General features: G+C 41.4%; 1 protein-coding gene across 7 annotated transcripts in view; it reads right to left on the reverse strand.

Annotated features, from left to right (window-relative positions):
- Positions 1 to 27,977, reverse strand: part of diaph2 (diaphanous-related formin 2) — a 391,722-nt gene that overhangs the window by 15,555 nt on the left and 348,190 nt on the right. Inside the window, exon 30 of one of the 7 annotated variants that reach the window (XM_080502647.1) lies at positions 8,386 to 8,518. The exons of the other annotated variants lie outside the window; for them this stretch is intronic. Coding sequence (XP_080358773.1) covers positions 8,502 to 8,518 — 17 coding nt within the window. The 3' untranslated portion in view covers positions 8,386 to 8,501. Of the gene's footprint in view, positions 1 to 8,385; positions 8,519 to 27,977 lie in introns of those variants that run through there. 7 annotated transcript variants of the gene reach the window in all.

Raw genomic sequence — 27,977 nt, forward strand, 5'->3', positions numbered from 1 at the left:
TAGTGGTGAATATTTGTCAAAAGCTCATAGAAGGTGAATAAAGTAACCACTTTTTTCCCCAAGATGGAGTAGTTTGTGCCTAATCACACAAGAAAACACACTGCAGAGCATCATCAGCTGGTGAAACGGTGCAGCAATGAAAGAATTATCTGTGACATTAATGTATTCATGAACAGATGTATAAAAAAATAAAATCCTGCATGTCTTAGAAATGTTAAATGTTGTAATGCCACTGCTGCTGCAATAAAGCCCACTGCTTCCAGTGCGTGCAGTTTGTGTAGTTAACTATGAATAGGATGGATCAAAAGCAGAACAATTATTTTCCTCAGAGAATCAATGAACAATAAGTGACATGAAGCTGGAATGATTGCAGACCTTCATGATGACACATTTGATTATATTCAGGTTTGTTGGACTATGTAGACACAAACAAGATGCAGAACTCTGTCTCTATCCAGAACCACTCCTGTTATCCTTACAGTAGATATATTCATTCATCCTTTTCTTCGATATTATTAGATTTAAGATGGCAACACGCTTTATCTGCTAGAGCCTTTTTCTATTGTATTGTAAAAGAACAAACTCTGAACATGCACATATTGTACAGTATATTAATGTACTGTTTCTGCATTGAAATATTTCTCTCATGCATACAAACTCAACTCCTGCCCGTCTCTGCTGATTTGTTAAAGGTACTTACACACGTCACTCTACAGTAGCAAGTCTGACTTATTCCAAAATAAATTCAAATAAAATCTGCAACTGGTGAGCCAGCTACTAAATTTTCCAGTAACAATCTGAGCCGCAATCCAATCTCAGGATTCTCTAGTACTCCTCACCACTGATGCCTCAGCCAAGTTAATAAAACATGGTGTTGCATGTTATTTATTTATTAATCTCCTTTTTTGATGTGTCCCAGTGCACAGTGAGAGTAGTGCCGGAGATCACAGAAGGCTTTGCAAGTGAGCAGCCTTGCTCTTTCCTCCATGTGATCGCCATCAGACCCATTTGGCCATGTGAAGATGCTCCCGTCTGTTCGCGTGGGGAGGGGCGCAGGGGTGGGTGTGCTTCCAGAAGGACTTTTCACTTTCTTTTTTTAATATAAATCATTCATACTGAGAGATGCTCCCTCATGTACACAAAACACCACAACTCTTCCAGTGATGGGCTACACTTTGCTACCTTCATGTTTTTGCTTGTGCATCGCCTGTGTCGCTGTCAATGAGGGTTTCTGTGTGCAAGACTTAAAATAGAGGTGATAGACCCAGAACATACAGCCTTAGTGGCTAAAGAACCAGCAGTCACATGCTCTCTTTGAAGTTTGAAGTGAAGAAATGGTATCTGTTGTAAGTTTTCAAAACTGACTGTATTTTACAAAAAAAAATAATGTCATAGACAACATAAATGTCACATTTTCGCACTTTATTTTTGATCTACCATCAATAAATTCATATTTAATCTGAATATTTTGATTACTGCTTACAGTGTATACACATTTCTAAATACGTTTGCAGATTTGTCTTTGTTAAGCGATCCTGTACGACGGTGAGTTTCTCAATGTCTCCTAACGACATCAGGCAGTTTCTATCAGAGGACTACAGTGTGCTTACTTGAAAGAAACAAGTAGATGTGTGTGTGTGTGTGTGTGCGTGTGTGTGTGTGTGTGTGTGTGTGTGTGTGTGTGTGTGTGTGTGTGTGTGTGTGTGTGTGTGTGTGTGAATATACATTATGTGATAATGTATCTGTGTGCTAGCATCAAACGACACCGCTGCAGGTTGAGTACACACGCCCACAGACCAGACATCTCAAGCGACAATGGATTCTGTGAGGATGAAAAATTTATCTGTCCCCTTCACTTATTCATCAAGGAGGAAGATTTTTCTGCAGGGATGCCCTCCAGAGATGTGGCGCTCACATGCCAGGCGGCCTGCTGCCACTTTACCCACAAGGTTTTCAATAAAACAAGCAAACAACACAATTCCAACACCTATAAATAAGTGATCGTTCCTGAATAAAGTGCTGTACACAGAGCCCCTCACTGAGGCCACTCATCACACTTTAATGGGGCCCTGTACCGGCCAAAGTTATTTCTCTCCTCTCTCCCTCGCTCCGTCTTCCTGTCTTTCTCCATCTTTGAGCAGAGTGAAGGAACAAAGTCAGTGGAGGCAGCTGAAACAGGAGCAGCAGAGCTGCATTCAGATCATCATCATGCCTTCACCTGGCTCAACATGGGTTAAGATACAGCGTTATGTCCTTCATGATTTATGAGGCTATCAACATGCACTATCCTCCCCCTGCTCCCTCCTTTTTTCTCTCTCATCTCTTTTATGCAGACACAGAAAGCGCAAACCACCACGCCAGCACACACAAACTGCTCGAGTTACTTTCTTACTTATTCTTTCCTTTCTGGAGACAGGTTGTTCACAGCAGTTTGAACATTCAGAGTGGTGGCTCGCCAGATGCTTGGGCGTCTGTCAACGTGGCGCTATTGTTAGCTAGTTTTTGATGAGATTTACATGGCAGGAAAGCCATCAAATAAGATATACTACTGAGAATATGAGAAGGGATCACACCTAATCCGCACACCTGCGTCTTGGCAGCACTAAGTCTCCTTTCCATCCAGACCAACACACACAAGAGCAGATACATGCAGCCGCCCACCCACACAATCAAAACTGCAAACTTACACAGCAGCTTGAGTCTGATTTATATGTGAGTTTTCCTGTGGCTCAAAGGCTCACAATTATCATACTTGTTTTTTTTTTAAAAAACCAACACGTGTAGTATGCCACTCAAAACTGAGAATGCAGGAAAGCTCGAACACGATACTGTATGTTCTCCAAGATTTCTTCCGGTGGCCCTTTTCAGACACACAAGCTCAACCTTTTACAATAAATTCTCGATAGTCATTTCCATTTGGTTGAAAGGACTCGTCAAGCTGTGAGGTTCATGTTAGCAAAATTACATCTCAAACAAAAAGAGTTGCTTCCAATTTCATTAAAGCACTTCTCAATATATTTTAGCTTCAAAGTTCCGTTGGGGATATAAGTGCTCTGAATTAATTTTCAAGATTCACTTCCTGGGGCCTTTAACTTTCTGGGACTGGGTGGGTGAAGAAAGCCACTTTTACTCTTTTCAGTGTCTGAATGATGTCTGGACACGCACGCATGTACGCAGGCACGCACGCACACACACACACACAACGGTGTGCATCATACCTGCGCTGATTAAAAAGGAACTGGGTCACTAGTTTGCTGGCTAGTGGCACTTTCTGCTCTGGCCTTATAAGCCCCTTGGTTACCCAGAATCCCTTGGCATCCATGTCAGAGCCAAGGCCTGCGGCAACACACCTGTGTCCGCACTCCTTCACTGGGATCAATTAGCATTAAAGTTTCAGAGCTGCTCCCCGCCGTGTGGACATAGTGTACACTGGAGGGGTACAGCTCGAGAACAGCCACAGGAAGAGACTGACAGAGACGTGAAGAGAGAAATAGATTTGTAAACACGATGGCTGCAGTCCTGACAGACACACAATCCAGTCTTAACCCTATGCGTCCAATGCTTCCAGGCTCAGATTCTGGAGTTTAGACATGCTAAGAGACACAGGCCTGTTTTACACGCCAAAGATTGAACAAAAATTGCATTTTTTTTTTTTTTTGCTTTTCAATTCCAGCTTTTGAAAACGACTGCTGTACACACCGATAGGCCAGAAACACACATACAAAAAAAACAACAACCAACCAACCACAAGCACTCAGCAACCCACCAATGGTGTTGTAGTTGATCCACAGTTGAATCATTATTAAAGTTTTCACTGATTAACATTTTGTAAATGAGGCCACAGAAACCTTTCTCAACTCTGAGCTGTAGAGTCTCAGAAGTGACTCATTCTGTCAAACTCACATCACCTCTTTAAGGGTCTGCTATGGCCGTGCCTGTATTAAATATAACAGCTGCTTTACCAATGACTTCTTTATTGCTCTGAACTGACTCTCACACTTAAGCAAGGAGATTCAACTATATAATTTACTCCCAAGGACTGAAGTATAAAACAGAAGTGTAATTTCCATGTGAGGTGAATAGAAGCTCCTTAAATGACCACTTACCACCGCTGCCATTGTGGGTATCTTTACTTTCTACTCATTTTTATCATAAAGTGTGATTGGACTCTAGTGCTGTCTGTCTCTCAAATGCATTCAAAGCATTTTAGTGTCTTTTATTATTCTATGCACACAAAGGACGATGTGGATTTTTTTTGTAACATTGGCTTTACAACTTCAACCTTTTCTGGCTGATTTTCAAACCTTGCTAAAACAACTGGACTCTAAAAAGGTCAGCTATTTGAAAATGCACTACAAATCTTTAAAAATCTTTTCCCTCAGATAATATTTTTTTTTTTCATTTTTACCCTTTTAAAGTTCAGTGTGAGGCTGAACATGTGTGCAAGTCTCCATCTTCTCATTAAGGCTGCACAGTCAGCCATAGCGCCTCATCTTTCCTTTCAAATGCAGCTTATTTTGGCTCGTCACAAGGAAACAGACAGTCAACAAGTAGGTGGCGGCTTTTGTTTTGAAGGGACTGTACAATCCCGGAGCATTCACCCTGGGGGGCTTTCCCACTGCCGCGTGTCACTTTACGGGAAGCATGGACGTGTTTAGCTGTGTGTCCCCGTCAATGTGTGTGTTTGTGCCACAGAGGAAAAAGAGCACTGAGGGCAGCTGTACCTGTGCTGCCTCGTGGTTGTCTCTTGACAGTGCCCTTCACATCACAGCATGGGCCTGGACATTGGATCTGACAGAAGTGACCTCCATGCCACATCATCCTCCCAAAGCACACAAACAGACCTGCACCCAACCAACCGACACAGACAGATCTACACACACACACATATGCACCTGATAACTCACTGGAATGTAGGGAGATATTAATCTGGTCGAGCATGATAGCTTAAGTAAGACAAAAAAATAATGTCATTAAGACATACATATACCCTACATTGCAACACAACTGTGTGATGTACAACCACAAACGGTACACCACTCTACCCCCTATGGGCTGCTCAGCCATCCGGCCCCCTCCCGTCAGACAGCTATCAATAGGGATTCCAGCAGGGCGGCTGCTCGACAGCCTGGGTAAACAAAGAAGGAATGAGAAAAAAAAAGAAGCCTGAATCAAAGGCAGAGTAGGGGCCGTATTATTTTCCCTGAGAAGGAAATCATTTGCTGGCAATTTGTGACTCATTTTGAAGTGCATTGTGTGGCGGTGCTTTTGACACATACGTAGTGATGAGGAGGGGGGGTGAGGGGAGCAGGGTTTGGTGGTGAACTTTTACTTGATCAACTAATACACCTTCTCATTCAGTGTTCTTTTCTTTATTTTATTGACTACTTACAGTATACATTGTCATTGAAGGCATCAAAACTTTGAATGACCACGTATGGATTTATGGAGGAAACAAAAAATAGTGAATTCATGCAAAACATGAGAAGGTGTGTCCAAACTTCTGACTGGTGGTGTATAGAGTTAAAATGTCAAGAAGTTTGTTCTTTTGAATGCCACTATTTCCAGAGAATTGTTGGCTAATCACAATTTGTGTTGCGTGTGTCAAACAGAAGGCAGTAATTGATGGGCTTCAATGCCGGCACAATTCAGCGTGATTGATAGGAAGCAGAGGAAGCACTGAGGCTTGCATTTTTCTCCCACTGTACGAAAAAAAAACCCCCAATATATAACACTTGTGTGACTCTTTGGATGAAAATGATTATTATATTTGGCATGTCTTTTCTAAACTCTTCAATCAATACAGGACTAATGTTACCACCCTTCTCAGCTGATGAGCCTTATCTTAATCCCCATAAACACAATGTCCTTACAAGTTAATCCATTTCCCCTGCAATCTTTTCACCAGTGACATATTTACTTGGCCTCCCCTGGGCCTAATTGAAATTAAGTTAGGTGACCTTTGGGGTGCCTATAGGGACCTGCTTGTTCCATGAGCCCCGTACCATATTTCATTTGCTAGAACCTCATAAATCAGCCTGTTGAACTGGGCTGAGATGATGGTCTCGACCTTTCTCATGACATTTCCAAATGGCCACATCCTCCACCTAGGATCATGGCACCATGAAAGGCACCCAACCATGGTATATGAAGATGAGAATGAGCCCACCGTGCCATGAAGAATGGAGAAAATAAGCCACAGACATTAGGGAATTTCATTGATTGCCAACAGTGGTGCTCTATTTGCAAAGCCACATCGAAACAATGCCTGCCTCACATACTGTCAGTACAACACTTTTGACTCGAAGAATACTCAGTCAAACAAATTCATAACATACTGAGGTTGCTCCGAAAGGTTTTAAATTGATCAACTACATTGTCTGAATCGTAAATGCCAGGTAGGTTTACAGTTTCTTCATTGTAGCACATGTGAAGGACTTCATTGTGCATTCAAACTGGAACAGCATGAGGATACTTTCCATTCTGTGGCGTTGTGTGTGTACTACGTATAGTCTGCAGAGTGAATCTGGTGTGTGTGTGTGTGTGTGTGTGTGTGTGTGTGTGTGTGTGTGTGTGTGTGTGTGTGTGTGTGTGTGTGTGTGTGTGTGTGTGTGTGTGTGTGTGTGTGTGTGTGTGTGTGTGTGTGTTTGTATGTGTGTGTGTGTACTGTAGAGAGGGAAGTAAAGGTCCACTTGTGACAAGCCTAGCGGGAATTGCAACATCTGGTGGACCGGCTGCTCCGCTGGTTAACATGCTCGTCCTCGGTGGCCCCGGACGACACACACCCAGGTACTACGTGCACACACACATGCACAGGTACATCCTGACGCTGATATGGACATAAACACAGTCAGGTGCATGTTCATGTACACAAGTGTGACCAAACACCTTTTCTTCTATTGGATATTCTTGTCGATAACGCTCAGTGTAAAACTGAGTCCCATTCACGTGAAGTAAATAGTGATCTATTATGGAAGGTAAAAATAGCAGGCCTATCACTCATGCAATGATCCTAAAGAGCAACTATGTCTAATTTGTACCAGATGCTCTTCGGAGCTGAATTAAGCCAGTGTTATTGTTGGTGGAAAATGTCACATTATTGGCAAGGTGAACTCTCTCCACTCCAACCTGTTTTTCAAGTAGCTCTGTGTGGATTTGTGCCCGCTCACTCCCATATCCACCCTGTAATCGACTAAACACAGAACCGTGCCTTATTTTATCTTTCTCGCTTTGTCACCAAGGCTCACACACGCCTATTTAAAGTCATCACTCAAAACTCCACTCAGCTCCAGTGAAATGTCATCCGTGCCGCTCTGGATGGAGCTCAGCGTCAATTAACGGTTCCCTCACCTTCGCTAACGAAGTAATGTGAAAGGCGCAGGTCACATTTCCGCCGAGTCTATGTTCATGTAACAGGAGACGACAGGAGGAGCTGTTCCTTCATGAATGGTTGAGTTACTTAATAGAAGTGGCAGCAGTCTTACTAGAGTGACTGGTCACTGCCCCGAGGGCTGGCATTTGGTGCCCAAGGCAAGATTTTGCACTAATAACTTCGACCTCCCTCCCTCTCTCACTCCCCCTTTTTTCTCCTGTCCACATGCACACACACACATACACACACTTTCTGCAGACTTCTTCCAGGATTGTAATGCCATCTTAAATGCCATAATTCCTACTACAACAAAAGCCAATCCAAAAACTAAACAATGTATCCTAAGTAGTTCTATTTTTTCACCATTGGGAGAATGAGAGTGCTAACAGGAGCACGTGAACAAACACACAAACGGGTCTTATCATCGGCTTTGCTGCCACCAGTTGTCACTGTCTGGGTGACCCTGCCAGCCTGAGGAACACTCAGCTGGTCTGCTGCCAGGACCTCAGCATCCTTCCTTCACCAATCTACGTAATGGCCGTGCAAATCAGGGTAAAGCAGCCAGTACCACAGAGATCAGTAATTTAGACACTGCTAACATTGTCACCAGTGCAGTCTTTCTATGGTGATGCTTGGCTCCTGACAGCACCCCTTGGTTTCAACAACAACAACAAAATATGATTCAAAGAAGAGCATTTGCTCACATTTTCACTGTCTTTGAAAGAAAAAAAATAATAATACCACTCCAGATTTATTGTAAATGTTCACTTTCCCAGCTATTTCTCATGGCTGAGAAAGTCAGTGTATTGATTTTCCTTTTCAGAAAAATAATACTGAAGACAGGAACATAAATAAAGGCAAGAACACTTGAGACTGTTATGTTGAAGAGGATGGAGGGTGTAAGGTATCCGGGGAAAGAAGAAATGATTTATTTATTTATTTTTAATGTTATTGGTGAATGGTATCAAATACTATTACAATAAGCTGCTATTTTAAAATATAGTACTCCTCCAATAATGTTTGGTCCAATGAAACAATTGGATACGCATGGATCACAGCCAACAACACAAGGGAACACAAAGTCTGAAGACCGCTGGTCTCCTGCAGCTGATCATTGCACAGTCCGAGCTCACCCAACTGACAGATCTAAAAAAAAAAAAAAAAAAAGGGTTTCAAAGTGCTTTTCCTATATCATTTCCATCAGATGTAGTTTTTAGCTACTTTTCCATATTTGTAAAAAAACACAAAACAAAAAAAAAGGCAATTAAGCATGGTATGAGTTCTGACACCTTGGCAATGAGTTCATGCAAGTTTGACAACATGACAGTACATGTACTTCTATGGTGCTTTAGACAGCTAAAAGTTAGTAAACACGTTTTTACGGAGCAAATGAGCATAAAGAGGGCAACCCCAAACATTTTATTTTTCAATTGTTTTGGAAGAACTAAAAAGTGTCTCCTGTTTTGACATCCTTATACAGCAAAAAGCCCAGAGTTGAATTAACTCCCACAGAGTCTATTTGAGGCCGGTCGTCCTCAAATAGACTCAGTGGGAGTTAATTCAACTCTGTGGGAGTTAATTCAACTCTGGGCTTTTTGCTGTGTAGGTCTGATAATACAGAACGCCACATGGATTTGCAGTGGAGGACACTAAAGAGCCTTGAGGAAAACAAAATAAAGAACAAGTTGCATCTAAGTGTCTGAATCGCTGTCCAACTTGTTAAACTTGTCTGGAAATTAAGGGTTCTGGTGTTGCCCTCATCAATGGCCAATTCAGCTGAGTCTTTGTGGGCACTAGCACTGATGATGCAATCAGATTGCATTATGTTCTTAGATAAGTGGCAGTGGTGTAACATCAGTCACATTAATGACCTCCGAGGTGTCCTGATTGAGGAGAATAATGATGTTGGTAGGGGCAACTCCATTACGCGTTTTGAAAATCATCACCTCAATGTTGTCCATTATTTTTTACAAGGCAAAATCTCTAGCTTCTTTATTTTAACAGGGTTGTGTTTTCTAAAATTAAACTCTTCTCTTTTCTTTTCAAATAAAGATGCAGGCATCTTCATTGAATATGAACACAGCAAGGACTGCATCACTGTGCAACTCAGACCCACACCGAGGTGCAACCAAAGTTGTCCAAGTAGCTGCGCCTAATTTGATTGGGACGCATTTTGACAGAAAATCAACTTTTAATGAAGAGCCGTGTGGTGGGAGAAATTAGCCATTACCCTACAGAGCGGGCATAAAATGTTTATAAATGACAATGATGTTGGCACTGACTGTGAAACAAGTGCAGAGCTTGGGGAGCACAGTGACTGTCAAAGAACAGGGGACAGACTTCACCTCATGTGGGAAGGGAGAGAGAAGAAGAGAAAGGGAGGAAGAGAGTGTGACAGAGGATGAGAAAGGAGGAGGAGGGCGCATGTGAGGGACTGCAGCTATGATGTGCATGAGAACGAGAGACAGTGAACGACAGGGCGAGAGAGTTTAAAAGGCACGGCGTCTGTTGGCTGGCAGGGTGGACGGAGGGACTGAGGGAGGTTTGCGACAGCAGATCGTGGCAAGTGCGGCAGAACAAACCGGTGGTGACTCATGGGCTCCATTCACCACTGTGATCAGATCCAGCAGGACAGCCCACCATATGGGATGGCACAACTTATTCATCCAATCACTTGGGCTACATACAGGGCCGGAGGAAAGCGGAGTGTGTGTGTGTGTGTGTGTGTGTGTGTGTGTGTGTGTGTGTGTGTGTGTGTGTGTGTGTGTGTACAGGAATGTGCCTGAAGGATGAAAGTGGAAGTGAGCAGAGGGCTGCAACAAGAAATGTAATTTAGCTATAAAATCCAACATTTAAAGACGCAGGAAGTTGTATGAGCTTGTGTTGTGAATCATAATCTTTTGTCATGTTACTGAATTATATACCTCTTATATCCAACTGTTGTTTTGCCGATCAAACTAATGTTGCACGCAACACAAACAACACAATTTACATGGGGAAAAAATTAGCTACTAAAAATAGCTACCGTGTCACTTTCCTCTCAAGTTATTTATCAACTTAAGTGTTAGAGTCAAATGTATTAAAAAAATAAATGCCTCTGAGTATATAACATTGTGATAATCGCCCCTGTCTGTTCCAGCCTCCGTTAAATGCAGATTAAGGCTAAGCTCTGAGAGGTGAAGGGCCTGGCAAATTGAGCCCCAACACACCAAGTACCGGAATAGAAACAGACATAATCTAACCAAAGCCAGATATTTCTGTGAAGAAAAGAGTGTTTCTTCCCGCTTGGCAAGAGACATCATAAAGCCTTTTATAAGGTACCTAAACTACACTGCGCTTCACAGAAAGCAGAACCAATTTGCTTAACTTCCCAACATGCAGGGACCCGCAGATAAAAGTGTCTGTCCTATGCCGTGGTTGGCAAAGATATTGTTATCCACTTTATTCCTTTGCTACCTTGCCAGCTTACACACTTTTTGCACGGCAGATAGCGATCGTTGTGGGGTAATTTAGGGATTAGACTGGAGGTGCATTGTAATCACAAGCTTCTGTGGCAGCAAGAACGTCATTTAGGATGCAGGACGGTTAAGACTATCCAAGATGTACCTTTTGTCTCTAATCTGAACCAAAAGTGCCAAGAAATCCTCAGGCCAGTGCCCAGACTGCGATTTCAGAGTAGCAGTATATATTGAGACTGAGCTGATGTGAGGAAAATTTATGAGGAGAAAAAAATGCGCACTTGGTGCATCTTCAAACTGAATGAGAAGCACAATGGGATTTTTTAGTGTAAGAGGCAGCATAAAAAGACAACTTTTTAGGTTTCACTGTTTTATGTTTACAGATGGGAAATACATTACCAACAATGCTTTGAGTCTATTGTTATGAGTGCCTCACTCACAAGCTTGATGAACGTATAGAATATTTCTCTCACCACCTGGATTACTTTTAGTGATTTCAAGCGGAGTTGAAGAATTGTATTGGTTTCTAAAATATTGAACAAAAAAGGCACAGTAATATTGCTGTTGAAAAGCTCAAAAGTGCAAACGTGACAAAAATATAATAATTCAAAAATAAAAATGAAAGGATGGTATGAGTTAAAGCAAAGACGCGCATTACACATCCCAGGGGGTTAATCAGAATGTTTTCACACTGTCAGCATCTTATTCGCTATCATCCCATATAGATGCTAGTGTTTTTTCCCCACACAGACGCTTCATGACTTAGGATGAGTAGAAATGTATTTTTACACATAAAGACATATAATTCATTTGAAAAAGTAAATCATCATTAGTTTAAAATCACGGCAGGGGAAAGAAAAAAAAAGAGAAACTCCTGTACCTGATGTCCGATACACACACATGGACGCACTCACATTCACAACTAATCCTCTCACCTTCTTTCTTCCCCTCTCTGCCCTTTGTTGTAGGCTCTCCTCCTTTCTTAGATCCTTGACTCCAAATAGTCTACTTTTCACGTTCTGTGTGATGATATTACAGGCAGTTTAAGGGTAATTCTTTCTATCTATCTATCTATCTATCTATCTATCTATCTATCTATCTATCTATCTGTCTGTCTGTCTGTCTGTCTGTCTGTCTGTCTGTCTGTCTGTCTGTCTGTCTGTCTGTCTGTCTGTCTGTCTGTCTGTCTGTCTGTCTGTCTGTCTGTCTGTCTGTCTGTCTGTCTGTCTGTCTGTCTGTCTGTCTATCTATCTATCTATCTATCTATCTATCTATCTATCCATCCATCCATCCATCCATCCATCCATCCATCCATCCATCCGTCCATCCGTCCATCCATCCATCCATCCATCCAATCATAAATATCTTTACATCATAGATCATAATGGAGACAACAGGCAGATATCAGAGATGAGAAAAAGTGGAGTGTCCGTCATGAGGGCAGAGCTCCATCTGAAGGGATTGTCGGACAACTCGTCCATGGATGAGATTACAGAATTTTTTGGAGAAAATAAATCCTGTACAATGTACTCTTATGTGTTATTTCTAATTGATATTTTATATATGTTTCATATATCTAGTATATGTCCATGTATATTTAGTATGGTATCATATGGCTTTGTTTCTAGTGCAGAATGGTCTTCTTTGCGCACATGACGCTCCCCCACCCTGCAGTGTGCTGCACGTTCCAGCTCGCTAATGACTGTATCAGTCATATTTTTATCACGTTTATCATGTAACTACTATATGAGCCCTGCAGCTCGTGAATATGTCAGATGCGCACTTACGTGATGCACCTGAACGCATCACTCAAAGCGGTCAGCTACGAAGCGGCATTATCCCATTCCGACATCGGGACACTACAATGTCTTTACACTGTTATAAAGATGCTTTGAAATCCAATCCTTCAAACCAATAATGCTGAAAAAGCATGTAATGTCGTTACTGTATGAGCCCCGCAGCCTCTGACATGTTAACGAGCACCTGAATACATCACTCAAAGCCGTCATCGATGAAGTGGTGTTTTAACTCCATGGCTTATTCGTTTTCATAAATACATTTCTGAAAACCATAATTCTGAAAACCACATCTGAGCTGGTGCACGGTGAGCCCCTGTTAAGTTTGCGCTCTGGGCAGCTGCCAATGTTTATGTTTTTGTGTCAAATATATTAAATATCTTACATTTTTGTGTGAAATACACTTAATGATACTTTCAAATGTGTCAAGCCTACTTTGAAATCCCATCCTACAAATCAATGATGCTGAAAATAATTGTCGTGGACCAATTGTCCAGGTTTGCAGTTTTGTGTACGAGTTGTCCGTTCACCATCTCAAGTCTTCGGAGACAATAGCAGTTCCTATATCTGACCGCTGCCTGAAGGCACAGTCTACACATTTTGCCTGTTGTCCTATCTAGGGCAGCTGTACTTGATGAGAGTTGACAGTAGTAAAAGACTGTCTGCATCAAAAAATGGTCACATTCTGACTTGAGATAATAGATGTTGCCATTCTAAGCCAATAATAGTGTCTATAATGAAATCAGTGGAGCAGAAAAGAGGCACTCTTTCATTTCCTTTTGCAGGCCCAGAGTTTTGTACATCCCATTATTCATCAGGCCTGGCTGCAGATAACTGTCCCATTTGCATCTGAATCAAGAATGGCTTATAATGTACCCCCCCCCCCCCCACACCCCCCACAAAAAACACCCCCTTTAAAATTAAGTGACCTAAAAAGAGCAGGTACTGTGTTAAGTTGTGTGCGTTTGTCACTTCGCAAGGACGTTGTCTAAAACTCTGCGATATCGTAGAGATTGCATCTTGATGTGGTGTAAAAACATTTAGAGACAGAAGCTGTTTTTTTGTTTCTTCACTCCAAAACCGTACTATTATTATTTTTTTGAAAGGATGTGTGGATCTACACTTTATCTCACGCTGCCCCTTTCCCCTGACATGCCCTACTTCCATGAACAAAAGACAGGACAAGCGTGCATCATAGAAAAGCGCGTATAATCTTGGCCTGGCTTTTCACAGAATGCTTGACTCACTCCTGCGCACTCTGCAGTTCAAAGGTACAAGACTTCCTCATTTAAAATCTCAGCAGCAAGTCAGGAGCATAGTGTGTGATATTTGTGATCAATCATAACTGAAGAAAAAGATTGCTCTGGCTCGAAATAATAATAAAAAAAGATGCTATCCATAAAGTGGTGATCTTTTGAGGGATGAACTGCTCAGAGGAAAGTCTAGCTGTGCTCGACAGAACTCCGGTAGATGGACAGATTAATGTAGTGTGCCTTCATGTACAGTAGTCCTCTTAAACCTGAGATGAAGTTGAGTGCCATACTCAAAGCACAGGTGGCAGTATGTGGGATAATTTATAGAACCTACTGAATGTACTGGAATGTGCTTGATTCAACAGTAATGTAATTTTTTTTGCAATAAAACATGCTTTTGTCAAAAAAATGAAAGAAATTACACTGTAACACACACACACACACACACACACACACACACACACACACACACACACACACACACACACACACACACACACACACACACACACACACACACACACACACACACACACACACAAATGCACATGCACAAAGAAAATTCAGCAGTTTCACACAGGCAACAAACACACTTTCAAATGCCAGAGGGCAAATGGATAGAAAAAGGGTGTGGGGGTCCTTTGTGCACTCTGAGTTTAGGTCTTGGCCATTAAATAAGCTGGCACTGCAGAGGTGAGCTGCATTGACAATGATGTATGGGAGAAACACAATTCATCGCTGTTATGAATTGGTTGGCTCTGGTGCGGACAATGCTCGCGCACACAGGAACACAAAATAACGTGCGCGCGCACATGCACGCACGCACACACGCACACACGCACACACGCACACACACACACACACACAATCAAGAGGCAGTGTAAGAGCCAACAGTATCTTCCTCTCTCTTCCAGACAAATTCAATTTCCATCCAGGACATATGTAAGCTGATTAAAACAGCCAACAAAGACTGGAGAAATATGTCACATCCTTCAGGACTGGACACAATATTGAGTGCCGCTTTGGCAGTGGCATGTCTCCTCCTTTGCTGTCCCTCTCCGTCTAAGTCGCTCCTCCTCTCTCCCGTGACCTTTCTGCATCACCTGACGCCTTCATACATCCATTTCCTTCTTTTCTGTATCACACTCTGTTCTTGTCTTTATTCTGCAGCTCTTCTTCTTCTGCCCTTGAGGAGACAAACATGCAGTGTTGTGTACTGTGCAATTTGAAAAGCACGTGTTACTTTCTCATATGGCCATTGTGGTTCAAACTGAAAGAGGAGGTGAACAGTGAACAGGTAGAACATTGTTATGATTTGAAAAAAAAGAAAGGTTAAAAGAACTGTTCAGTTTTTCACATATGCTGCTCAAATGCTTTACTAATAATTGTAAAGTACAAGCCAAACAATTAAAATAAATTGAACTAATAATCAAACTAAACATCTCTGTAAGGTGACCTTGGGTGACCTGAAAGTTGCCACCAAATTAAATGTATTATTATTATTTAATGTATTATGATAAAAAAAATAAAAAAATCCTCAAGCAGACGAGTAAAAGAAGTGAGAGTGGCTTTGTTTTTCACTTGTGGCTGGGGTGGAGCCTTGCAAGTCAAAAGTGTGTCACGCAGACACAGTGCTTTGCTGCGATGCATGCACTAGGGGAACCACAATGTCTGTTTAGCCACCGCAATAATGTCATATCACCAGAAGATGTGTGAAGAACACATCTGAATTATGAATGGGAGACACTTAATTATAGATGTAGGGAGTGCAGAAATAATGCCTTAGACATTTCTCTGAAACACATGGTTGGATACATGGCTACGGACGGAGTGCGTACGCCTTGGCAGTATCAAGTCAGAGAGACTCCTTAATTAGCTAGTCGGTAGTGATAATACTTGGTCCTTGTTGTGTGTGGATGTATTCAATATCAATTCTGTTAAAGCACATGCTTCAAAGAAGTGAATAAAATGAATGTATTTAACTCGAGCTGACAAGGAAAACTGTTCTCTTCCCAACAATAAAGCAAAAAAAATTTCTATATGAAAAGCACTTACACTCGGTGACCATCCTTATAGGATGATGTGTAAAGTGATAGTCAAGGCAGACAAAAGAAATCCATGAGGAGGAAATAAGGCATTGATGTTGACTTCTGTCAGAATTTTCTTTTTTGGGTAAGATAGATATCGCACTCTTATTATCTTTGTCTTTAAATGGACTTAAAATGCAAATTTTGACAGGTTTAATTTTTCCTCTTTCCATACATCAGCGTCTATTTAATGCAATCAACTGTCAGCATTCTCGTGGACCAATGATTCCTTTGCAAGAGCTTTGCACCTGCAGCTGTGAAAGATTGTAATGGGCTGTCAGCCACAAACAAAAGCAGTTCTTCTCCCAAAGGGGTCAAAGATTTGGTTCGATAGCAAGAAATTGGGGGATGCAGACCAAGCTGGTGGGGTGACTTAAAGACAAGCAAAAGGATGATGGTGGAACTAACAAGAGGCGTGCCGCCGCCTGCATGGGAAAAAAAGGCCGGGCCATTGGAAAAAGAATGATGGTCCAGACACCCGTGGAGCCGTGTTTTAGGGGCTTGTGACCCTTGGAGGTTTTTGCAGGGTTGTTGGCGGATTAGTCAAATTGCCCTACATCTTTTGTGCCACAGTCAAGGCAACTCACCCGGTGCAGTACCCTGTGTACTCTTAAATGAACTTTTACTGAAAGCAGCAGACTCCCAGAGGCACACACCATCCACCCAGTGTTAACTCAGCTTCAAAATGGAATAATGAAAATAACTGAACCGTCTGCACGTCACTTCGTCACAAGGAACTCAACGTTTTACCTTACATCTACAACATTTCTGTTTGGCAGTGAAATGCAATTTCAAAAGACTGTTATACAGCCTTTTGAGATATGAACAGTGATGTTAGACTAAGCTCACTCAATATCTGTCTTTTCAGCCATATCTGTAACTCTCTGTCACCTCTGCTGTTCTACAGATCAAACCCCAAGTCAAGATATATGAGACTGCAGTTTCTTTATACAGAGAAATTACTCCAGTTGAGCAGTTGTGACATAATACGCTGGTTCATACAATGGGTATCTACACATTGCCAGCTGCAGTATGAATACAATTCCAATAGCACAAATGACTAGTTTTGTTTAGTTCAAGGTTTGATAAGATGAAGGGCAGGGAGGGACGGAGCAAGCGAGTGAGAGAGACAGAGACAGAGACAGAGACAGAGACAGAGAGAGAGAGAGAGAGAGAGAGAGAGAGAGAGAGAGAGAGAGAGAGAGAGAGAGAGAGAGAGAGAGAGAGAGAGAGAGAGAGAGAGAGAGAGAGAGAGAGGGAGACATAAAATGGACTTCGGTTCTGAAACTGTTCAGTTCAAAAGGACGCAGAGTCGTGATGCACAAGTCCTCGTCCAATGTCTGCCTCTTACAGTCCTCAGCACTGAGGGCCTTGGGACATCGGCATGGCCTATTCACCCAGCGCGACTGAAACATTCAAAGCTTTGCTTCCAAAGGGCCAAACTTTTGTCCCTGCACAAAAGATCTGACTAGAGGTTCTCCCATAGATGGGAGCCCCGTTCAAAATCAGATTATTTCCAGTGAAATCCTCCTTTCTCCACCTGCCAGTTAACTATGTCAGTGCCATTGTGTCTTCCCTGATAAAGCTCTCCAGTTTGGCATAATGGAGGCTGGATGTGTATTATTGCTTTTACTGCTACTTATTCTGGGAGGAAAGAGGCACACCCCACCCCCACACTCCTTCCTCTTTTCCTTATATATATATTTTTTCTTTTTTCTGAAGAAAAATCTGGGCCACATGCCCCAAAGGAACGCAAAGTGCTTTAATTCATTCGCACCTTTTCTCTCTGGCTGCCATCTCCAAGGCCTCTCTTTACGCCCAGAAGTGATTTGTTCAGGCTGGACCATCAAAGCAATTATGCTAGCGGCCTGCTTCCCTATTATGAAAAGAGATGACTGACAACAGAGAGTTGGTGAGCGGGTGGAGGGCGTTTGGCTTCAATTTATTTGATCTGAAAATTGAGTTTTTCAACCACTTGAGTAACAAAACACAAACAGACTCTCCTGATTATCTCTTTGAGTTTTTTCCCTTTTTTTTTTTTTTTTTTAAACTAAAAAAACATCTTACCCGATCCTCTATGTAACAATTTTCAATTACCTTTCTCACCTTCTTGGGCAAAGTGGCAGTGCAACACAGTGAGATGATGCAGTACTGAGAATGCCAGCAATGTAACAAAATACTGAAAGGCACAGCAGGCAGTGATGTGTAGCAATTAATGTAATGGACATGAGAGAGCACAATCTTTGGACTAATGAGAATGTCTTATATTACAGTGCAAATGCACAGGGTCGCCAAGGCTCCTACCATTACTGGGCTATAGGAAGATGGCTCACCACAAAAGGGGATACTCCATAAATGGATAATGCGGGTGGAGAGTACGGCGCCACTGAGACGATGCCCCATCCAAGAGTAATAATTCTGCCTGGAGTGACACAGGGTCAACGGGATGAATAGAGGAAAGATGAGAGGAAAAATATAGCGTTTAAAGAAAACAGCGCATTACAATTGAAAACTGGGATAACATGGAAGGGGGCAAAGTGATGTTTATAAGAAATAAACTGGAGTAATGGGTGAGAGTGAAACAAGAGTGAAGAAAAAGAGAGGCAGGAGCAAGCTAGGACAGTGATAGACTAAGAAAGGGGACCAGTAAGACTAAGAGGGCACAAAAAGAGATGAGAGACCATGGTGTACATGATGACACATTGGCTAATCAGTCTGCTGTCATTCTCTTTCATAAGCTGTCATCTTGGCCATGAAACCATCAGGACCTTGTGCTTCATTGTCTTTCATTGACGGATTCTCCTGTTCAATTATTCAAGGTTTATAAGCAGGAACCATCTATTCGGCTAGCAGCACAACCACTAAAATAATGAAAGGGTTGCTTCTTCAGCCATATTGACTGTCATAAAATTTGTACAATTGGCAAAAGAAAAAAAAATCAATTTCTCTGACAGACTGTTGCCATTACGTAAACATAATAATGGTGGTATCAGGAGTGAAGAAAGAGCCCTACCATGTAGCAGAGTTTAATAATGCAGATCATAAATGATTTTACATGCTCTCTCACTAATCATAATGTACGGTGGCTGAATATTTACAATGATGGAAAGTTATATTTAGCCAATGTGGAACATTTATACAGACGTGTTCTATAATGTGTGGATGTGCATGCATATTTAGCTATGCTACAGTCAGAGTATGTGTGCAATACAATTTAAGTGGCATGTTTGTGGCTTTATCTTTCACGCTGACCTCAGTTCCACTTAAAAGGCGAACCTGTGTGAGTCACACTGTGACACAGAAATCAGGTCAACTGCTGGCCTGCCAAGGAATGCTAAGCCTCAGTAAACATCCCCACAAACACAGACTGCAAAACAATCCAACAAAAAAACAAACAACATGAACACACCAAAAGATCAAACGTATGGGCACACACCCAGACACACTCCTTCCTCCAGTCCTTCCTCCAATCTAAAGGAACATCCCATCTGCCATAATCTGCCCTGGGGCAACACTGACCTGAGCCACGGGAATAAACTCATCTTCAGTGGGAGAGGGAAAAATATAGTTGTGGGGATTCAGTGTGCCGCCTCATCTTTTACTTAGCTGGCATTGCCTTCAGGGTGGAGACGTTACAAAGTCAGCAACCTCGATTGGCTTTCAACTAATGCATGACCCTCATACAGTTCTACAAAACATCTTCCAACATCTTTACTGTGGAGAAGAAAAGGCTGAACAAACTCATTAAGGAGGCCAGTTCAGTCCCGGAATGCCCCCTCGGCCCAGTGGAGGCAGTGGGAGAGGGAAGAATGGTAGCAGTTTTCTCTCATGGATAACGGCTCCCACCCTGAGAGCTCCTGTAGTGACCGAGCCGTTCATCCTCAGTGTGTGAAGGAGCGGCATCGCAGGGCCTTCTTCCTCGCAGCTGAGACTATAGAAGCAGCAAGCATGCTCCCAGCACCCCACTCGACATACTCCGAATCAAGGACAAATTCACACACTGCACTTTTAATTTTTTCTAAGAATTGTATATTTTTCTACACATTTATTGTTGATATTGTTTCTTTTTACGACTCTTCTGGCAATAAAAAAAGTGCATATTGTGTGACAATGAAGGAACATGTAATCTAATGGAGTCCAAATCACTCACTTTACATGCATATACTGACATATGGACATAATTGGTCATGCACATATAGCAGTCTCATCAACATACACAGACCAAGTCACAAATCTCTACCCTTTAAAAAACTATCTGCTTAATCCTCATCCACTGGAGGCCGAGGGTCTGTACTGTGGCAAACTGTCTATTTTTAAACTTGACATATTACTCATCTCTTAAGGGAGTAACATTGCAATTGATGGAATTCATGAATACCAAGCTGTTGTGTTCCCTTCTTGTTTATCTTCCCCTCCTTCTTAGCCCAGCAGAGCTGCTTTTGGAAGAATTCAGATAAAGTCATGGATGCATTTGGTTAGGATTCCTGTCTCCTTAAGACTATGGATGTCAGCCAGGTCCTGCTAATGTGGGAGTTTGGAAGCACCCTGCACTCCTTTGGACAGGTGGTAAACTGTGCACATATCTGTATGTTTTGACAGAAGGTTGCTATAGCAATCACTTAAAAAGATGCAGAGCCAAAAGCACTTCCTATGTCTCATTCATGCCGTCCTATTAATTCAACCCAAATGTTTTTCAGTGTCAAATCAGACCACTGTTCCCTTGAATAATTCTCCACATTCTCTGTTACATGTTGCTGCTTTCAGATTGATGGCAGAAATCTTAATTTATATTTTGAAACAGCAGGCCTGAAATTTGTTCTTGATTAAAAATTAAAATTGGAGGAAACATTTTTTTCCTTTGAAGTGTCGCAATTATTGTAATGTCATCATGAAAAGGATATTTAGGGCGGCAATGAGTAAGCAGTTTATAACTTGGCAGTCGTTGTGTTACTACAAGAGTAAACCCAAAGTCCGCTGGCAGACCTCTGGCCAGAGATATTGGCTTTCAAAGCTAATGATCTCAAATTGTACACTTGTGGATAATTAAGCGTCGCTGTTCCCTTAGTCGCTTGCAACAGCAAATATGTCATTGTGAGAATAAACAACAATTATACTTACACTCATTACACACTAATTGCATCAGCATAACCATAAGCAAAGGCAGCATCTTATCAAAAGTAATCTAAAAAGTTAATCAATAATGGAGGATTGAGTCCAAACAACTTTAAAAATGGACTCAAACAAACGTGATGTTACGGGTGCAGTGGGTTTTGAAAAGAGCAGGCATTCAAAGGTGTCGTGGGAATTTGGTGTTTGACAACTATAGAAATGTGCCACATGCACTTAATATGTCTGACAGTGCTGCCAAAGCTTTGAAAATCTCATGCAGGCAAGGGAGTAACTCAAAAGCATTCCAATCCTCCCATCAGACACTAACCAAATAGAAATCAGAAAAAAATGAATGATAGAGGGGAAGACAAAGTAGTGAAACAGGAAGTTAGTGCTCAGTAACTAAATTGGCCAAATCACTTTTCTATTACCAGAAAGTAATAGTTATTTCTTCGGCTTGAATCTAAATTAAAAAAAAGAAAAAAAAGAAAAGTGAAGTCCGTCTTTTGTTCATTCATGTGTAAAAAGCACTACAGCCTTTGGTTTTTTTTAACTGCCGTATATGAACAAATGGATATTTGCCATTGCATCCTTGAGGTCCATCAATAAATAAAGTTGACACAAATAAACAGTTAAATAAATAAATGTGAAGAGAGAAGCAAATGGGCATCAGTCAGCATTAGTGATGGAACAATGTCAGGCACAATCATGCTTGACTGGAGGGGGAGTGCCCGAGAGTGGGGAGCATTTCTGCTGATTGCACGCTAACAGTGTGTGTGTGTGTGTGTGTGTGTGTGTGTGTGTGTGTGTGTGTGTGTGTGTGTGTGTGTGTGTGTGTGTGTGTGTGTGTTGTGTGTGTGTGTGTGTGTATTTTTGAGAGAAGCTATGGGGACATCGCAGCATATTTTGTTAAGCTTTATGCCTTCTTTTTAACCCCTCTCTCTCTCTCTCTCTCTCTCTCTCTCTCTCTCTCTCTCTCTCTCCCCCCTTGCAGTCTGTAACTGTTTGCTGCTATCACTGTTGATAAATCTTTCCATCAGTGCGCCACACGCCTACTCACTCCACTTCACTGATGTCTTTTTCCTCTGCTTTCTGTCCTTCACATTTTCACCTTTTCTACCAACTCCTCTATCTTCTTTTTTTGTGTTTCGGAAATAACCTAAATTCTCTCCGTTAAAAGGCAATTAACTGATCTGTAGACTGCATCTATCCTTGAGCATGTCTTATGGAGAGAGCAGTATTTGTTCCTTGATGTTTCCAGAGATTTCTTTTGGGCCTATGAGTCACTTCCTTTTACCGTAATAGTTTCTGAGCCAATTTGAGGCCACTGTTAAGTTTTAGCTTCCGCTTGTGCAGACAGTGAGCTGGATGTGTGTACACTCGTGATATATAAACAAAACAAGTGCATTGTGAGAGTTGATACATCATTTAACGGATGCAGGAGCATTGAACAGCACAACACTCTTTTCCTTGGTCTGAAGAAGCATCAAACATAATCTGTTTTTTTTCTTCTGTTTGCTCTGTCTCTTCTTCTTCTAAATGTTTCTCAAAGTCAATAGATTTGTTTTGTCTTTTCATTTGTAAAACAAACAACATTTTTTGTTCAACAAATGCACCAACATTATAATAATCATATTGCACCATTTCATACCACATTTTGAACCAAATTTACCTGCAGTCTTAAAAGCATTGTAAAAAACATTGGCCATTATTTGACTTTGATCTACATGTGATATGTTGGTTAGAAATGTTATAAAATTGCTACAAACAGTGTGAACTCACTATACGAACTGAAAGAATTGTTAAATGTGCTTTGTACATGACTGGATGTGGAAATGTCAGGAAAGAAGCATGGCGAGATCCTGGTACTTCAAGCTGAGATCATCATATACAATCTCAACTTTTATACCCTCATTCACCACCTTTACTGATGTGTCCCATTGAATGCAACATTAAACATTCTTTGACACAGTATCTCTTTGCTTCTATTTAAAGGAATTACCATTGTCCATTACCGCCTATGTGTACTTCTGTTCCAATACCTCAATGTTACAAATCATCACATTAAGCCAGCCGATTAGCAAAGTAAAATATTACTTTCACCTCATTCTGATGGACAGGTTGTAGAAGTTGGCTGATAATTCAAATGCAAACTTCAGCCTGGACAGCATACATTATGCCTGAATAATAGCCAGATTATATTAAGGACTTAAAAAAACAAACAAAAACAAAAAAAAAACAGGATGAGGTGAGCTGGACAAGAGGAGGTATTTTATTCTGGCACCATGTCTTATTGTCTGGGGAACACATAACCATACCGGATGGCATCCCATTCCACTGCACATTATTTGTTCCATGGCTGATCATCAGTTGCCCCTGCTGTATGCCTAATGAGCAAGAAATAAGGTTTAATTCAAATGACACAAGTTGCCCATCCTTCAACACTAAGCATGATAGCTTGGGCGAGATTCTATTGAAATTATATGAGAGCAATTTTTCAGCTGGTGGGATGGCCTGATTGCCGCCCCTATATTTGGCTTTCACAGGCATTCCTTTGGCTTAAAGCGCCGCAAGTTTATAGGTCTATTAGGAATACATCAAACAATGAATGACATCCATCTTATTGTGTGAATGTGCCTTGGGTAAAAATAAGATAAAACCTTCCATTATGGGGCCTCCAAAGCACATTTGCCCTCCAAAATTGATCTACTATTGACAATTTACACTTACTGTGACCTTTCATAACTGCCCACATACTTGAAGGCCGATATTGTTTGGAGAGTGAGTAAGAAAAACACACAGCCCACTGCAAACACTCTAGGATGTTATTGAATATAACAAATTAGTAGACGAATTCGTGCTGCAGTTGTTCGCTGCCACTAGGTGGGAGAGCTGAGTATTTCTTGAATCAATAGAGTCTTGCAGCAAAAGGATGCAAGTGTACTCAAGATGCAGTTGATCTTGAGGGTTTAAAGTCCAGTTTCCAGTTTTCAATAAAAGACAGAAAAAGGTCAAAAAAGGAGAGACGGAAAGTAAGCACAGCAAGCTTGACTCCGCATGATAAGTCTCATTCGACAGGGAGTTGTAAAAAAAAAAAAAGGCTTAATGGCATCAAAGAAGCAGTGAGATAGCCCCCTGGTAATATCCTGTATGCAGGTAGATAGCTTCAGCGTAATTCAACCTGCAAACGGTTTAGGGGATACTTAAGAGCATGGGCAGAGGCGAGAGACCCCTGGTGTCCACTCATGAAGACACTTTATTAAGATCTGATTTATCCATTCAAAATGGGTCTGCGTCACACTTCACTTACTTTACGTCCTCTCTTGGCAGAGTCAAGCAACGAATCAGTTATGCGCCAAGGGTACTCAAATGGTACATAAAATCTTCATCTATATTTCCATGATGGGTTTTCTGCTGAGAATGAAAAATGATCGGGTTCAGATAAATGCCCTAAGGGTCAATAGGAGGGACAATGGCTTTGTCTATAAGGGAGGACATCAAATCTTAAATGGAGTGGCCTACCATGCCTCAGTTCCTTCCCATCCTTTCCCTTCGGCTGTTGATAAATATCCTTATCTATAAGAAACAGGTGATAGATTTCAAGCAGCACGTCGCGACAGAGCTCTCCTCTCATCTGCTCTATTGATATCTCACATCTACTAAGCCATCTGAGCTTTAGCACGAGGCCCCGGCACCCTCTGGGTCTCTTTGCCCCAAATCATGTTAGCTCCACTTCCTGTAGCATCGCCTCCAGGGCTGCCCCAATGAATAACATCTATCAACACCCTGAAGTGGAGGCCAGGAGCTTGTGGAGGCAAAAAGCTTTAGCCCTCAACTCGGAGGCTCCCGACAGCACCAGTGACTTTCTGATATGTGACACAAGCCCGAGTGTGTGTGTGTGTGTGTGTGTGTGTGTGTGTGTGTGTGTGTGTGTGTAACCATACAGGAGAACAACTCAGGTTGAAAGACAACAACATGAGATAAAACAATGGGTACAACATATGTGTGAGCAAATTAATTGCAAAGGGAATTCCGATCAGTATCATGTACTGTGATACATGATACTGCATGCTACATGATTTAAGAATCAAATGGCTGATTTTCCTCCTAATCAGTTATAGGGATCAGAAAATAGCTGCCAGGCTGAACATACCGTGGTTGTCTACGTCAGGATGCGTAGAGCTAAGTAGAAATGAAAACAAGCACTGAAATCACATTTGTGTCACAAATGATGCTTGGGCATATAAGAGAACAAGCAGATATTTGTTTTATCATTACCAGCTCCCCCTTGACTTTTCATTTGCCTCTGCGTAGATTTATCCCTTTACTTACTTAAAAATTTCATGAGGGAAAATAGGTAATTTAATCTTCATTAAACATACAAGGGGCTCACTCTGGCCTGACCAGCTGAATTAACTGCTGGGCTTCAAGAGATTAGACAGTTAGGCTAAAGTTGTTTCACACTGACAAGCACTACATCAGTGCATCTCTATTGTTTAATGAGCAAGTGATGATCCTACTCTGTTCAATGTCAAAAAGTCTTTAAGGCACTCACTATATAGAGCAGCGTCGGTAACTTTTGATGGACTGACCTGTGAAGGTGAAGCGGGAGACTGGGGCAGAAAACGGAAAAGAAGAGAGGTTCAGGTTTGGGATTGTAATGACATTGAAACAGCAGTAAATAAATAAGATTGGCTTGGTTCTCTTTGAAATCTGATTGATGTGTCTTTTGGGATGCCCCCCAGTATGAAAGACCTACTGAGTCTGTGGCTTTCATCCCTGACCGAAAATCGATGAGCCAGGATGTATGAGAGGCTCCTGCTCTCAACCCACCAATCTCCTGCCTGATTCCCAGGTAACTGTCTCACAGAACAGAGAATGAGAAATAGAGAAGAAGTAGGGTAACTTATAAGATTTTTTTGTAAAACTTAATTTCCATCAAAAACAGAAATACCAACAGAAGAGAAGTAAAAGGTGGAATTGCGGACTGCATGTTAATAATGTTAACACACAGTTTAAAATGCATGGAGTAAGTGCTTTCAGGGTGAGAACGTTTGCAAAATTATCTAAATCTGTTTTGAGTGCAAACTCCAACACACAGTTCATCAACATTTTAATTAGTCTCGTAATAGGTAACAATTGTGTTTCTGCATATCAACTAATCTAAGAGCCATCTCTCATTCAAAACCAAGTTACGCTGCCCATCTAATATACTTCACATGAATGAACATGGATTGTTCAACTGCGTATGGTAGCATTTTGTTATTTCAATATTACCCCCATAAAATAACTGAAATATAGTTCACTTCTGCAACCCTATGTCAGCACAGTACCAACATCGTGCCTGAACAACACACACCATCTCAAGACCCACCAGAGGCATTTCAAGTGAGCATTTGTTGTTAATATTTCACAGGTACCAACTGGTGCAGAACCAACAGAGACAATTGTGTTGTATTTAATGCTGTGTTGTTCCATGTGTAAGATACCGTTGAAGCAACTGGACCAAACGCCACAGACCTTTTTGCAAATCACCTTCTTGATATGAAACTGAACCCACAACAGAAACATGACTATTCTGTTTCACATCAATCCATCTCAGTCGAATTAGGAAGGGCTGGTGTAACTGCCTAACAAAAGAGTATGGCCTCCTGGGTTAGCTTTTCCATCTTACACAAATTGGAGACAGGGAAATGGGGAAATTCTTCTGGAATTGGGTGTAATTGTGACTGGCGGCGCCGAGAATTGAGCTCGGCTGAACACTTGAGGTAGCCTGCTGAAGTATAGTTGTGCCGAAGGACGATGGAGAACAACATGCTGAGCTTAAATTAACTCTTTTCAACGCAAGGAGAGCTTCTTGTGTGACTCAAACAGAATCTCTCTGGTACACGCTGCTCGTTTAACGATGACAGGAGGTTAATCAAGCTTTAAAGCATGAGATTACAACAGACATGACAAGCAGGATTGAATAGATTTGGCAAATGGTCGGATATGGATGCTCAGAGAATGCTATCTACCAATAAATTCAGAGATTGAATTGCTGTCAGTCCCGAAGTCAGTAGGAATGAAACATTTATACACAATGAAATGGCATATACATAATGCCTGCTGCACTTACATAAAGATAACATAAATATTCTTCAGAGACTGATAAAAAACATTGTCACTTCACATTGTGCACACAACAATAATAACCAAAACACTGCTCTTAGTCACTGATATGCCTTTTGTCAACAGATTGCCCATTGATAGGGAAACTTTAAGGCTTTTCCTCAGTGTGCATTCCAAAACTTTTTTGTAAAGGATTTCTGTTCATCCTCTTTCAAGAGATGTAACACATTTCCCCCATGTTATAGAGGATTTCAAGATTCCATTAAGAGAGGGAATAAAATCCAAGCATCTAGCATGTCAAAAGGATTTTCCCCTCTCATCAACTCAGAGTAGAGAATCCATGCAACTGTTTATCAAGCGAGTACCCGGCTAGCTGTCAGTGTATAATACACTCTGGTAGCTTAGCAGTGGTACGCACAGGGAAAAAAAAATAGTGTGTTGAGAGGAGTCTGATGCACAATACAAGGCATAATAATAATAAGACACACAAAACCTTGGGATTAATCCAACAACAGTATTTGGTTTGAGACGGAAAACAAATATATGTTGTGCACTGAGCCCAGTTCAGGAAAACTAAAGCATGAGTGCATTCTTTGTGTACCATAAACTTAAAACATAAAGAAATTGTAACAGTGATTATTCAAAATACATGTGTAATCCAGGAAAAGTGAAATGTCTATTCATACAATGAAGGTGAAATGAGTTTAATTAACATTGCAGTGGCAGCAACGGTGCATACTTTATGTTCATGGTTTCCTCAAAAGTCCATCAAACCTTTATAATAACCGAAT

Source organism: Blennius ocellaris (genome assembly GCF_963422515.1).
Source record: "Blennius ocellaris genome assembly, chromosome: 9".
NCBI classification, from domain to species: Eukaryota; Metazoa; Chordata; class Actinopteri; order Blenniiformes; family Blenniidae; genus Blennius; species Blennius ocellaris.